The sequence below is a fragment of the Agelaius phoeniceus genome, chromosome 4 (assembly GCF_051311805.1).
Source record: "Agelaius phoeniceus isolate bAgePho1 chromosome 4, bAgePho1.hap1, whole genome shotgun sequence".
Taxonomy (NCBI): domain Eukaryota; kingdom Metazoa; phylum Chordata; class Aves; order Passeriformes; family Icteridae; genus Agelaius; species Agelaius phoeniceus.
The window spans coordinates 24,780,204-24,796,133 of NC_135268.1; the positions used below are offsets into that span (position 1 = coordinate 24,780,204).

General features: G+C 39.3%; 1 protein-coding gene across 2 annotated transcripts in view; it reads left to right on the forward strand.

Moving 5' to 3' along the window:
• TNKS (tankyrase) overlaps positions 1 to 15,930 on the forward strand; it is a 128,929-nt gene that overhangs the window by 70,358 nt on the left and 42,641 nt on the right. For both annotated transcript variants that reach the window (XM_054633911.2, XM_054633912.2), the window contains exon 6: positions 14,882 to 14,976. In XM_054633911.2, the coding sequence (XP_054489886.1) occupies positions 14,882 to 14,976 (95 nt within the window). The remainder of the gene's footprint in view (positions 1 to 14,881; positions 14,977 to 15,930) is intronic.

Consider the following 15,930-nt stretch of genomic DNA (forward strand, 5'->3'; position numbering starts at 1 on the left):
CAAAAACCAATTTGTTGGATGGTCTCTCGAGGTGGACCCCTTGAAGTAGAGCAAATATCTAATATTTTGAGCTCTTAGGACCATAGAAAAGTCATTAACTGAAAAATAAAATGCTTGTTTTGTACTTTGAAGTAAAGTTTCTGTAGCAGCTCTGTTTTGTATTTACATTTTGTATCAACCATATGAAAAACAGAATACAATGGCATAACCTGTGACAGTGTGATCTCAGGTATTAGTTCAACTTGAAGCAGGAATTGCTACCAGAGGGCAGCACAGAATGCAGTTCCTCCATAGCTACATTGTTTTGTGTCCTGCACCTTCCCTCCCTACTTCCTGTTTTGGAAACTAGAAATGTTCTTTTTGCAACAGGTGAATCACGGATCCTGCAAACAATGCACCTCAGTTTTTCCTTGCATGGGACCATCCAGTACTGTGGATAATGTAGTGATCCCATGGGGAAAAATAGGCAATTAATTAAAATGCCATTTCTGTCATGCACGTGGTCATACCTCACTTATTTGCACTGTTGTCTTCTGACTTGTAGTGTCCCTTTGTTTATTCCCAGTTTTCAGTCCTTAAGAGCTCTCACTACCAGTCTTTGGTATTTTGCTTCTGCAATGCCTTTGTTGTTACACCTTTCCAAACTAGCTGTAGACAACCCTGGATCCAGAATACCAGAAACAGGCCTTTTCATTAAACTTTGTGAGTCATAGGAGGCATACTTGCCTCTTGGGTTTGACTGAGGCTGTTGCTTCAGCCTTTTCTTTCCTGCCATAGGGATATTGGTTTTTCTCATGCATGGCCTCATTCCGGTTCATTGGCACAGGGTTCAGATGTAAGAATTCCAAGTCTGAGAAGGTCTGCAATGCAGTGCTGAGTAGCAGCATCCTTGGCCCGAGGTAACCACTGCAAAAGATCTTGAGAACCATGTGCTCCTCAGCTTTTGCTGTGGGACATCCCTGATACCAAGTAGCATTGGTAGTAAGTAGTATTTGGATGAAATTGCAAATTCTTTCTCTTGCTTCCTGTGCGTCTTTCTCTCTAATGAAAGATCAGCCTGTAAACAAAGGGCTGGTAAAGAGAAATTAAATTCTAACAAGATCAGGTGAGTTATGTCTCCTCTTACCAGGGAGTCTCCAATTTGCTGCTGGTAAGTGAATTTGCCAACCCCTGTTCAACAACTCTGGTTGTTTGCAGCCATTTTCAAGAAAAATCCTGCAATTGGAAAGAAAATTGGTATAGCTTCCAATTTCTGAGTCCGTATGGAACAATCGATCCACATTTTCACAAGCTTTCCCTTTACAGTTATTAAGCCTGCAGACTTGGGTAGAGCTTTAAATTCCCTTGTAATATGCTTGGCTCTAGGAGCTGGGGGTTGAAGAAAAATGCCATGTACTGCAAGATGTGAACACATTGTGTGCTGGTGAAACTGTAAACCTTCAAATTGTGTGCATTTTTCTTGTCCTGTGAAATAAAAAGCAAAATTAATACCACATAAATCCACAGGTCTGTTTGTTCTGTAATCTATGTCATAGAGATTATATTCAGATGGGTGTGGAATGTATTTTGGAAGAAACTATTTCACATACAATAAAAAAAAGTTGTTTGAGTATTGGGAAAATCTACTTTTCTACAGACAAAAGCTGTTTATTTGAGCAAAAGACTTGTGAACAGATAGCCAATGTAAGGCCTTGTCATGCCCAAGGGTATTTCTGAATGTCACTGTGGACTTTACATGTTTGGAGTTTTTTGTCACCTATAGTATCGTACCTAGTTTCACAATTTGCATTTCATCTTTCTCAAAGTTTTATGAACTCTTCTGCTGGTATACATTGTTTGTTTGTGTGGCTTGTAAATATAGTCCCTACTCTTAAGGCTTCTCTACCACAAAAAAATAACTAACTAGTGCAAAGGAGAGGAATCATCCAGAATAATAGTTAACTGTATATTATTCTTGGTTCAGAATTCTCCTTCATTTATCTAATAAAATGAAAAGATTAAAATGAAAAGATTAAAAATTGTTTAATGAAATGTCATTTTGTTTCAGGAAAAAAGAAAGCTCCACAAATCCAAAACAGTTATTTCAGAGTAACTGGACAGACAAGCCCTTGCTATATCTGCTCACTTTCTGCTTACTAGCATAAATGTCAGTCTGGTTTTGATGAAATGCTTTAGACTCAGTTTTGTGGGTGGGGGACGTGCAGATTTTGGTTTCTACATTTGTGGTCCTGCAGGGATTTGCCAGAAGTTTCCTGATGTGCAATTACAGGGCTGTGGAACTGCAGTTATCAAAATAAGCAGTAACCACACAGGCTGTTAGCTGATGTTGGCTTGTGTAACGCTGGCTGTGGCCGATGGCTTCTGGACACTGCAGCCCTTGTTGGCACTGATCTTGTGTGTGTTTCATGAAACACATGTGTATCAAGGTTATATCTAGGGCTGTGAGCTGGTAGATTGATAAAGAGAATCACAGAATGTCCTGGCTTGGATGGTTCCTTAAAGATCATCTAGTTCCATCCTCCCTGGTATGGGCAGGGACGCTTTCCATCAGACCAGGTCAAATATTTTAAATCAAATCCTGTGTGCAAAATTGAAGGTATTTTCTGGATTTAGTTAATGGTGTACTGTAAAAAAAAAGTTATATTTCCAACATTACAAGAAGATTACAAAGCAAGTGTTAAATGTCATAAGGTTTGTGTTGTGCCTTGGGCAGAAGTGCCCAATGCCATATATGTACAAAGAACATTCAAAAATGGTCACAATTGTGTTTTGCCTTTAAAACACTTTATTTTATTTGTTAGTTCCCAGGCTTCATGCATGTTAGAAAAAGTGACAAATTATGCACTTTGTTATGCTGTGATCCTGTCTTACTTCATCTGCCAAGCATGATCAAAGTGGGTAGCACAAGAATGCCTCTGCAGACTTTGTATGGTTTAGATGACTTGGCTTAATTTCTGTCCCTGGTGTCACTTAAAACCTTTTATATTCAAGGATGATGCCTTTTGAATAATATGTAAAACTGATCTACTTGATTTAGGTTTCTGTTATGAGATCCTAAATATTTTCCCTAAAACATTTCAGTGAGTATCCCTTCATGTATTATTTGAAGTGTATTCTGTCATGTCCACAAATAGAAATTGTGCACCAAAGGACCGGAAAGAAATTGTTTACACTGTCATCATTCTCTTTGTATTGTTCTCTAAAATTCAGGGAATCTCATTTGTTAGATCTTAATTAATGTGCTCTTTGGGAGGCCTCAAATGTGTTGAAGGCATGGGGGATTTTTATACCTGAACTGTTTTCCCCTTGATGATTAGCTTCACACAGGAGATGACTTCCTGCATTAGGCTATTATCCATCTTTTGTCAGGAGAAAACAAGTCAAATTGGCAGATTTGGGCAGAGCTGCCATGTAATATTTTATGCACATTAACTAAAAGCTGTCTTCTGGATTTGGCTCTTAACAGCTCACAGAGCATCCAGAGGCCGAGTACCGATAATATTTCTTCTACTGTGATCTCAGGGGTGGAGCCCCTTCCAGAGCTTGCTGAGATTGTTTTGAATTGAAATGCAGCAGCTCAGTCCAGGGACTGAGTGCATTTGACTTCTTTATATGGTTGACTGTAGTGAATACTATAGGTGATATTTCCATGCTTGGTGTCACTTTCCTCTAAAAATCCCTGCATGGGAGCATAAGAAGTACTGAGAAGCAAACTGATCTGCTTTCTGGTTGCTTTTTGCTTTGGAGTGTGGCATTAGTGCACTTTGTGGCCTCCCTCTGTTGTGACATCTATCACTTCGTTGTACACTATTTCCCATCTCTCTGTGCTGTTGTGCAACCGCCCGAGGACCCAACATCATCTTCCTAATAAACCACTGGTGAGGATTTAGTTAAAAAACCCATTGAGTACCTATTGTAACTTGTATGTGTTGGCTTACCCTTATGCATGTGCTTGTTGTGCTTCAGAAAACCCAAGTTTTTGACTCTTCTCAAGCAGGTTGTGTTTATGCAGGTGTTCACTAATTCTAGCTGTTATTATATTGTATTTTTGCTTGTACAAACATCAAGATTACGGGCCTTTATGTAGCTCCCCAAAATGTGCACTGATGATTGGTTTGTAACTTCTGTGTCTTCACATACCAAAATAATCTTAGGTGAAGGTCATGTACAGCTAGTAATTCAGCTGTTTTATTCTCCTGTGCTCTAGAGTAGATCCAGTTTAGTCCTGGCAATTTGTTGATGTTCATTTTGGTTATGGGGATGGCAACCTCCTCTATGCTTAATTCAGAGAGATCCTTTGCCAAGCTTCTCCCAAATACGTACATGCTCCCAAATACGTACATGCTCAAGCTTTGCCAAGCTTCTCCCAAATATGTACATGCTCGCTCACCAGGATTTTGGAATAAGACTTACTGTTTTTTCTAAGATGTATACCAAACAAAAAGATCCTTCAGTTCTTCACAGTGCCTTCTTGCCTGTAAGATCTCCATTTCTTGCCCTAGCATCTCCTTGCCCCACTGAACTGGCTGGTGCATTTTGTGTTCCTAGTTGGTTGCCAGAAATTATGTCTGGTTTGAATCCATTTCACCAGTTACTACTTAAACTGTTTTTGCCTCTCTACTTGGCTTTTTTACCTCTAAACTACTGGAGTTTGTGGTCCTTGTGTTTTTCTCCAGCTTGTAAATTCAGCTTTTTGAATGTCCTCTTAATTCTAGTAAACTCTTTTAGCTTGCTGTTGGTCATACTGGCTTCTTTCACTATATCAAGCCTTTCCCAGTAGAAGGTATGCATTAGCAAAGTGTCTCCAGTATTACCTTCACTAGTAGTTTTTGTGCTGTCTGTAAGGACATAATTTTATTACTTACTAATTCTAGCTTATTTTTAAAAACTTGCCATTTTTTCCATAGCTCTACTTTATGAAGGCTGGTGCCTCATGTTGGATTATTTTAGCAAGCATTTCCCCTGAACATGAGTTGTATCTGAGTGTGTTATAGCTGCTGTTAAAGACAACTTCTACTGAAAAGTCTTGCTTCAGGTGTCATTTGGTACCATCCCAGCAGTTGCATTTACCCATGTGGTGTTCCAAGCCACTTTCTCTGTAGGAGAGTCACTGATAGCATCCAAACATTTCACCTCTTAGGTCACCCAAAGCCCTTGTGTTTTCTGCCCTTGCTGTGTCTCTCTGATTTCTCCCAGCACATCAGTTATCACTTGCTCCTACAACCCCATCACTGACTTCAGAGGTTGTATGGATAATTTGTAGTGATCAGTTTAGTTCTGAATGAAAAGAACTGCAAATACTTATGTGCAAGGAGAGGTGTATTTACATAACCATTTTTAAAAGTATTGTTTAAGTTGACTGAGCAGGCAGCAGATGAAGGATAAAGGGGAAGGGAAATGCCAAAATGTATTGTAATTGATGATGGATGTGTCATTGATGAACAAGAAAATTGAGATGATTTGATTAGTCTTTTCCAAGTAATATTATATGTGACTACTTATAAAAGAAACTTATTTCTTACAAGTGAAGTACTTTAAAATTTTAATATTCTAGTAACAGTTGCTTTTCAATTGGAATTACAAGATGAATTCTCTGCCTTTTCCCTGTATTTTGCAAGGTTGCTCTTCAAAAGGAATGGTAAAGGCTATTTGATTGGATGACAAAGTAATTTAATTCTAAAATTTGCAAATTATCACTGTAATGCAAAAAGAGCATTTTGTGTATTAATTTTATTAATTATTTTATATTTCATGTTTTAATTGAATTCCAAAATATAAGGTATGTTTATTTCATACTCAGCGCTGGAGCTGAAATGCAGTCAACATGCAAGTGTTTCTCACAACAGTTTTTTCTGACCCAAGTTTCAACAAAATGAGTGAAGTGCTGATTTGACAGAGAGAATGATCAAATTAATTTATTCCTTCTTAATAATGTGAAAATATTATGAACTGAAGCCCAGAAAGTTTCTAGTTGGAAGGGGAAGGTGGGGAAGCAAAGTAAGTACATCAAGGAGAAGTAGTAAAAATAGTAAGATAGGTAAAAAGAAAAGGGAAATAAAAGATTGCTAGTTGACTGTATTAGGAAGAACATTGATGTTCGTACAGACCGGGGAACGAGAGGCTGGAGCAGCGCTGCAGAAAGGGAGCTGAGGGTCCTGGTCCATGGCATTGAATGGGAGTCACTGAGCCCTGGCAGCCAGGAGGGCCAACCCTGTCCTGGGGGGCAGCAGGCACAGCCAGGCAAGGGAGGGATTGTCCCGCTCTGCTCTGAGCTGGGGCAGCCTCACCTCCAGTGCTGGGGGCAGCTCTGGGTGCCACAAGATCAGAAAGACACTGAGCTGTTGGAGAGTGTCCAGAGGAGGGCAACAAGGGTGGCAAAGGGCTTGAGGGGAAGCTGTGTGAGGAGTGGCTGAGGTCACTGGGGCTGTTCAGCCTGGAGCAGAGGAGACTGAGGGGAGACCTCAGTGCAGTCATAATTTCCTGGTGAGGGGAAGAGAGGGGCAGGCACTGATCTCTTCTCTGTGGTGACAGTGACAGGACCTGAGAGAATGGCCTGAAGTTGTGTCAGGGCAAATTTAGGTTTGATATTAGGAAAAGGTCCTTCACCCAGAGGGTGGCTGGGCACTGGAACAGCTCCCCAGGGAGATGGTCACAGCACCAAGGCTGACAGAGTTCAAGAGGTGTTTGGGCAACACTCTCAGGCAAAAGGTGTGACTCTTGGGGTGTCCTGTGCAAGGCCTGGAGTTGGACTTAATGATCCTGGATGGGTCCCTTCCAACTCAGGCTATTCTATGACTACAAAAGATTTTGATAGCATGTGGTAAAAGAAGAGACTGCAAGAGCAAAGAACCCTGGCAGTTTTGGTTCTCTGGTGATTCAGTGTGCATCTTCTTCAGATTGCCAAAAATGGCTATGCCGGACACAATGATACTGTAAGGAGTTTCTCTGTAGGGTTCTACCATATCTGTCAAGTCAGCATAGATCTCCTTTCAGTGTTAAATAACATCAGCCACATTCCTTTAGGAGAAGAGAGTGGATCTTTACTGTAATTCTTTCCTTATGTAGCTCAGCAAGCCACTTTTCCCTCAGCTGTCAGTGTGTATCACCAAAGAAACAGCATATACTCCTCTGCTTCTCTGATAATCCATCTCAAAGTTCCTCTCCCTGTGTCCTTGAGTGCTGCCAGAGATGTATTCTGTGCTTCTGAATCTGGGAAAACTACAAATGCTACTTTGTGGTGAAAGCCCCAGAATTTCTTTTCATACTGCAGTTCCATCCCCAGCTACACCCTCATCATGTAGCAATGGAAGAGATTCTTGTAAAGATTAGTCTTCTGAGAATACTATGGTTTTGTGAGAAGTGTTACTCAATTTTTCTGACACATCCTCTGTGGAACTGTTTTGCCAAATGGTGTCTGAGATACGTGCCTATACAGAGGATTTTCGTGGAAGGGAGGAGGTGTTGCATTTTAGTTCTTGTTTAGGAAGAGGTCAAAGATTACTAGTGCCCTATTTATGGGATCTGCTGTTTGTGAAATCCTTCAGAGATCAATGATGTTCCTATTTAAAGTGTCTCTCCCAGTTCTCTAGCTTTTTTCCCCTTAGTCTATGTTTCTAGGTTTGTTTCTGAAAGTAATGACAACCCCCTGAGCGCTACAGCCTAAGGACAGAGTGACTGGACAGTGGCCAGGCAGAAAGGGGCCTGGGGGTGCTGGTTGAGAGCAGCTGAACGTGAGCCAGCAGAGTACCCAGGTGGCCAAGGCCAGTGGCATTGTGGCCTGTGTCAGGAATAGTGGGGCCAGCAGGACAAGGGTGGTCATTCTTCCCTTGCACTTGTCACTGGTGAGGCCACACCTCGAGTGCTGTGTCCAGTTCTGGGCCCCTCAGTTTAGGAAGAATGTTGAGGTACTGGAGCAGGTCCAGAGAAGGGCAACTTGTGTCTGGAGCACAAGTCCTGTGAGGAGCAGCTGGGGGAGGTGGAGTTGTTTAGCTGGAGAAAAGGAGGTTCAAAAGAGTCCATATTACTGTACAGCTGCCTGAAAGGAGGCTGTAGCCAGGTAGGGGTCAGTCTCTTCTCCTGGGCAACCAGCAACAGGACAAGAGGACAAAGCCTTAAGCTGCAGGAGGGAGGTTTAGATTGGGTATTATGAAGAATTTATTCACAGAAGGAGTGATTGGTCAGTGGAATGGGCTGCCCAGGGAGCTGGTGGAGTCACCATTCCTGGAGCTGTTTAAGAAGAAACTGGATGTGGCACTGAATGCCATGGTCTAGTTGACAAGGTGGTGTTCAGTCATAGGTTGGATTCAATCTCAAAGGTTTTTTCCAACCTAATTGATTCCATGATTTCCTTTTCTATCTTATTTTAACCTTGAGATGGAGACTCTCCAGTTATTTCTTTGTCTACCCCTGTGCAAGATCACACTTGTCATCCTGTTGGTCCTTCCCCACGCTGGGCCCGTAGGTGATTGAAAAAACTTGTCTCTTATAAATCCCCTGCCCCCTTATTTGCCAACACTTATCCCAAGTTGCAGTACAACAGGGTCACTGTGTTAATATGTGGGACTGATGCCAACCCTTGTCATGCTGTCTTAGAGGTTCAGACATACAGTCAGAAAATTGGGTTGTCTCTGAAAGGTCAGATCTACTAGAGAAGCATTCAGTAGTCAGTAGTTTGGACAGTACAGCCCCCTGAGAAGGAACAGATTTGAATACTCACTGGATATGAGCAGCTGGTCTGTCACCCAAGCAGACCTCTTCCAAATGAGGCCTTACTCTGTCGGTGTGTTTGCAGTATTTTTGGCCTTCTCTCTCTGTGTTTTTTAACTCTTCCTCGAGTTTATGGACATTCTTGCCCATTGATGCTCTGCCCTAGCACTGCTGTGTCTGTGCAGTCAAGCTGGTTTTGTCTTTGCTGGTTTACAGCTCAAAACAGTTGGTTCCTCACCACCACCACCCCCCACCTGCCAAGAGATCATCTGATATACCAGACCTCTAAATAAGGATACTGTTTGCCTTGCAGATTCTGAATTGGTTAACTGTTCAGTTCATTTTCCCTGTCATTAGCTGTTAGAAAGCAGCACATGAAATTTGTGACATGATGTTTTGTGGAATTTTACTGTACTAAGCCTGTCCAGTTCAATGGTCTAATTAATTTCTACTGTTTGTATTCTGAAGATGAAGCAGTTAAATTATCACTGGAAACAGTGGAGTGAGAAATGTTTTCCTTAAGTATTTTTTATTCTTGTCTTTAGGAATTTTGTTTGTTTGTAGGGGTGTTAATTTGTTTCTTGTTTATTATGTTTTTTTTACATAAGAAAAGTGGTTTAAGCTCTTCACCTGTGTGCTTATCTCCAGAGCTGCAGCTAGCTCATCTACAGTCAGCAGTCTGACATGACTTGTTTTCCTGAAGCAGCATCTATAAGTTTGTCCCTAAAGCATAATTGTCAGCCACGAATTTAAATAACTCAGTGCTCCTATAAAATGTCCAAGGAAGCTGCATGATTAGTGTGACAAGTCATGTGGCTGGTGAACAGAAGCATGGACCCTTTCCTGCTCATTAAAAGCTTAATTATTCAGTCAAGGATAGGGAACTTCATTACTTTTGTACCAAATGTGTAAGAGCATTATAGCATGAATATAAAATAATTATTTTGAGTTACTTGAAATATGTGTTTATAGAAGGAAATATTTTGTACCTAAGTCCTGTCTTGGCACAACACAAACAAATGTTAATGAGCTATTTCCCAAGAAAGCTTCCAAATTCATTTAAAATAAAGGTGTAAGATGGGTGCACTGTTTAAAATTAGAATGCAAGTTGGTATCTGAGCAGCAAAGGAAAAGCCTCATTGTTTCCACAGTGGAAAAGTTTAGGAATGTGTCTGTAAGATTTTAGTGTTGTTGCAACTTGTTTTCTTACCCCATTTATCAGAATGATAAAGTGGTGACAGGAGGTACTCTGCTTGCATCCGGAATGTCTTCCTGATGTACTCTCATGATTGATGTGGTTCATTTTAGAGATGTCTGCAAGAGAGCAGCATCAAGCACAGGCTACTGTGATTGGAAAGAAAGATTCTGTCATAAATTCTAACACAGTAAAGAGAAAGTTGTTTGCTTTGCCAGGAGTCAGGACATCTTTCAAAACAGTTTTATGCAAAACTATGAAACAAAGGTCCCTTCTGCAATTAGAAATCCCTGTGCTCTTCCCTTAATTCAAAACACTTCTCTTAAGGGAGTTTGTATGACAAGCTACAAGAGTTTTAAGATATTTTTGTTGCTGTTTTCTAAGGGTAGAATGATCTGAATACAATAAATGTTTTTTTTTAACTACATTTGTTAAATGGGAGTTTGCTGCATACCTGCAATTTCCAAATCTACTAAACCTGAAGATTACTACAGACATGATATAAAAAGTCACAAATATTTAAATCTGCATTAAACATTTTAAAATCCCTCCCTCTTTTTTTTTTTTTTTTTTGGTGTGTCCTCTGTCAGCAGGGTGTTGTAGAAGAGTTAACATTAAACATACAAGTGTCCTTAGCTATTTTTTTGCCAAGCTTTACTTGTTTCCCCATATGTGTGAAAGCCACCCTTACTGGTTCATATCCCTGTGGGGACCTTCTGAACTTGAGAGTAGCCATATGTGATGGCCAGAGCTGGCCATCAAAATCAGAGTGTTGACTCTTTATTATGAGAATGCCCTTTCTGTAGACAATTATATGAATTTATGATAATTCTAAATCACTGTATATTGATGTAAATAAGATGTGGGATGAGATCTTATTTATGTAATAAGATTGTTGGTTTTAATAGCTTTCAAGATGGCAAGTTGAGAATGAGAGAAACGTATAGATCAGGATATTTTTATTTTTAGGTATTCAGGTATTTTTATCAGATAGCATTATATAAAGATTTTGGCAGTAGAAAACAAGAACAGGAGATATTAGTTTTATGAGATCTTATTTATGTAATAAGATTGTTGGTTTTAATAGCTTTCAAGATGGCAAGTTGAGAATGAGAGAAACGTATAGATCAGGATATTTTTATTTTTAGGTATTCAGGTATTTTTATCAGATAGCATTATATAAAGATTTTGGCAGTAGAAAACAAGAACAGGAGATATTAGTTTTTAAAACAGTTCCTGCAGCTGTTATTAATCATGCAGATAATGCATAATATGAGATGGTTACATAAGATCCCTTGGTTTAAAATTGCCCTTAAAATGTGTAATTTGAATCTGAAATGAAACTTTCTTCTGAGGCAGTGTGGCAGCATTACCGTCTGAAGGCTGCTGAAGACTCTTTAGCAAGATAAGGGAAATGGCTGGTGCTTGGAGCTGGAACTCCCACATTGCCTGTGGACAGCTTGTTGTAACAAATTTTCAGATTTTAGCAGAAGCTTCCCAGAGCCTGCAGCACTGGAGATCCCTCCTGGCCCCTTTTGTTTGATGCAGGTGAATAGGGGATGGCAGGTCCAAGGCAGCTGACCTTGAACAGGGGTCATCAAATCAGCTCTTGGTAACAAAGCAGTGCAAAAATACCTAAGGCTCACTGAGAACAGTATCAAATGATCAAATCTAAAAAATGCATTTCTTGTATTCCCAGGCAACACATTATCAAAAAGACTGCAGGCAAAACCACCTCCCTTACTATAAATAGTAGGTATATAGGTTGACAGCGATTGCCATCTTGTGTACAGTGATGTTCCTTAAAGTGCTCTCAGTACCTGCTTTGACTCAGTTACAGCTGCCATAAAATTTTCAAATAATATGAGCATCTTGCGTGATGGTCTACTTTACTTAATAAAAATGGAGTTATACTCTTTTTAATTATACTAGCAAGTAAGCCAGTGTGATTGGCCTGGTAACTGTGAATGTGAGTCTTGGAAGGTAAGTGCCCTCTAAGGATTTTTGTTAGTAAGTCTTGCCAAGTTCTGCAAGATATGGGAGGAGGGGTTAATTGATAAATCTGTTTTCTTAATATTAAGTCATTAATTTGATATACCTTTTAGGTGCAGTAGACGTTGCTATCCATGGTATTTAATTTTTACTTCCCTGATGCTATAAAAATAGCATGTTAATTTTAAGAATCACTCTCTACTGCTGTAGTTAGCTTTTTTTTTTTGAGGGCTCATAATGTCATCTAATGAGTAGTTCATGTAGCACAATATTATCTTTTAGTTACCTAGATTCTGTAATTAGCATACAAAGTTGTAACTCCACATGAGTATTTTTACCTATTAAATCTATAGTATGGATGAATCCTCTTTCTTAGGAGAAAGGAAAAGATGTTTTTAAGAATCATGGAGACAGCATCTTCCTGCTTTTTCCTTCCTGAAGCATATGTAAGCATGGCATTTATAAGAGCCATTTAGCCAAAATAATGAGCAACTGGTTTGTGAATAAAGGGGGAGCAGCACTCCAGGTTGTCTGCTCCTGCCTCCTGCACCTGTGTGTGTGTTCACTTGTCCTTGACCATCAGTTGAGCAGTCTCTCTGGCCCTCTGACTGCCTGCCTCTCCAGCACTGGGTGTTTGCAGTTGCAGAGTTGAAGCATGCTGCCTGCTGGAGATCTCAGCCCCCTCTCCAGGATGGGCACAGGGAGCATCAGTTGATGCTGCTTGGAGAGACAGCCACAGCACGGCACACAGCTTTGCTGGAGCTGCTCTGGGCCACAAGGCAGGCACATCAAATGTCAGGTGCCTGGCTGCAGATAAATAATTCTGGTGTGCTGGGAAAGACAAGATGCTCTGTATTTCAGTCTTGGGACTGGGGTGTCTGCATGCCCTTGCTCAAGAGAAGGAGGTAGCTCACCTTACTGAAAGACACGGATATAAGTTGTCTAAAGATTTGGGTTAATGCTGATTTGCTTCATTTATGCCATTTGTTGTGAAGCTATAAACTTGAAAAGTTTTGTGTTTCTTCTCTAATGAAGTTATTTGGCAAATGCAGATCTATTAACCCTAGAAATACAAAGTGCACAGTCCCAGCATGAGTCATAATAGTTTTAATTTTAAGGAGTGAGCAAGACTCTGGGGTTATGTGTCCTTATTGAGAACATCTCTGTTAATAATGTTTCCTTTTAGTAAAGCATCGTTTTGGAAGTCTGCCATCATTGTTGTAGAAGTGGCGCACAGACAAGAAAAGATGAAGTTTAATTGTTGTGAGGTTAAAGGATCCTGCAGTGTTCCAAACATCTAATGCTTGGCTCCAGTTTTTCTGGAGTCTAGACCTTTGAATGGACAGACTTCTCTGTAGTCCATTTCAAATTATTTTAGGTTTTCTGAGTTACTAATTCAATTGATAAAACTGGATTTGGTAATCAACCCAAGGAAACTGTCAGAATAAATAGTGCTGAAGTATTCTGCTAGTGTCAATAGCAGCATCATCCTTATCCACATTTTCATTAGTATTTATGATATTGCCTTCTAGATCAGTCTAAATTGTTAATTATTTTATAATAGGGGCAGATATAAAAAGAATATATTGCCTTCTAGATCAGTCTAAATTGTTAATTTATAATAGGGGCAGATATAAAAAGAATATATTGCCTTCTAGATCAGTCTAAATTGTTAATTCAGTAGCAGAAGCCTTAATAGTAATAGATCCTGATAATTTGTGTGGTCAAACAACTAAGTGTTTGTTGTTACTGGTATTTTGTTTCTTGGAAACACTCTGGGGATCTTCATGTTAGAATGTTAGAGGTCCTTCAGTAGAGATAATTCTGAAGATGGGTCTTATGGAAACTTGTATAACTACTTCCCTAAATTTACTGAGTTTTCCAGTTGTTTTTCTAAGAGATACCCTGTGCTGTCATTTCTGATAGTACAACCTGTGTCCTCAGTATAATACACAGGACACTTGGTTGTTGTCAAAGTTGTTACTCTTTCTGAAGCCAAGTAGCATAGTGTTGAGACTTTAGTAAAATATAATACAGACTGCTCTCAAGTTATGGACATTAAATATGTGTTCCTGGAAATCCATACTGTTTATGGATGTATAGTACTTCTGTTTATCACAGATGAGACCATTTGTCTTGATTTTTTTTTTTGTTTTTTAACCTCTTGATAATAGTGAAATGTGACATCTCCCCTTGTAATACTGTATAATGATGTTTTAATGCTGACAGTAAATTTATACTTGGTATAATACAGTGAGATATGTACGTTTTCCCATGTTTCAAGCTGCTTTATGTGTGAGGTTTTACTGTGAGAACATTGTATCATTTGGTTGCATGCCACAAAATAAATTGCAACCAAGACCCCTTTAAAATCCTCTGCTTCTCAGCCTTGGAAAGGAGGAAACCTCATCATCCATTTCTGTAGGAAAGCAGTCCCCTCAGGCTGAGACAGCACACAAAATTTGTTTTATAATAAAAAAGCTTTTAAAAATAAACTTCAAGGGGGATTACTGTTGTCAACTCAACTCAAAAGCTTTCAGTTAAAATTCATTTGAGCTAGCTATGGAGAAAGGTGTTATTACTCTGTTATTATGCAGCTAGGTGCATTACTGATGAAGACTGTATTTTGCAGGAAACTGCAATCTGCATACAATTTTCTCTTTGTCTTACCACAGCACAGTACAGAAGAAATATGGATACTTTTTTGGTGCAGAGATGATGATGATGATAATGATTTTTAAAATTAGCTTTAAATTAAGAGGCTGTTATTGCCTTGGGAGTGCCTCTATTCTTACCCACCCTTAAGGCTTTTTTTTTTTTTTGGTTTGACAGCATGTGCTGTGTATTTGTTAATTCAGCTAATCACAGAAGGGTACTTTAACTTATCTTGGTACAATGTATGAGAGTAACTGAGAGTATTTCAATGTCAGGAAGTACAAAACTTCAGATTGATATGGCTCCCATTCTTCATCTTCTTTTGTTTTGCAGTCCACTCCTTTACACTTAGCAGCTGGCTACAACAGAGTTCGGATAGTCCAGCTTCTGCTTCAGCATGGTGCAGATGTACATGCAAAGGACAAAGGGTATGTATAGTCAAGATATAGAATTATTTTTTTGGTTCATGTTGCAGCACAATCTCAAATAGTTGTCTAAGAACGTGATGTTTGCTACTAGAAATCTGAGTGTGCTTCAGATTAGTTGTGATTGCTCTTGTTTTAAGGCTGCTTTTACACCTTTAATTTTTTTTCCCAAACTTTGAGCTTTACTTCCATTTACAGACTACCCTTTAAAATTACAGACTAACAGCATTTTTTTTTGGATAGGCGATGGGGAGAAGATACAAGGGCTTAGTGAAAGATGTGCATTGAAAACTTATCTATGGCCTTATTATCTTGTTTCACATATATGGATGTAATTCCAAGTAACATCAGTAATGCTCATGTGCTCACAACTAGTGGTCCTCATAGATCTATCTTCATTGAAGGTGACAGCAAAAATCAATATATAGTAGAGGCTAAACTATTCTATTTTTGCATTAAGGGTGGTAGTTATGTAAGATATCAGCAAAGTGCACAGCAGTCAGAAATCTGAAATGATACTTGCTGTGTGTTGTTCTCAGCCATACATTTCTCATCTCTAAGATGATGATTTTCATGATGGTTGGATTGGAAGGTTTAGTTCTAACATGGTAGAAATTGAGCCCCTAGTTAAAGGTATACATTTTGTATTCAGAATCCATAGAATTAAGATATATGTGTGTGCTGTCTCCAGCAGCAAACCTGAGGCACTTCCTGTATTTTCATTTTCTGCTAGTGTTAGAAGTGATTTTAAATTTTCTTAGCTTCTTTCCCTTTTTTCCTTTTTCTCCAAAATAGTCCTAAGTGTACTTAAAACTCTTAAAGTTTAACTAATTGTGGCTCTTTTTTCTGTCCATTTACCTAATGGCTTTTTTAAACAGTATTGTTGTTAAATGCATAATGACATATTATGCAAGTCAGAAAACAAAAATACACCCAAAAAAACCCACAAACACCACA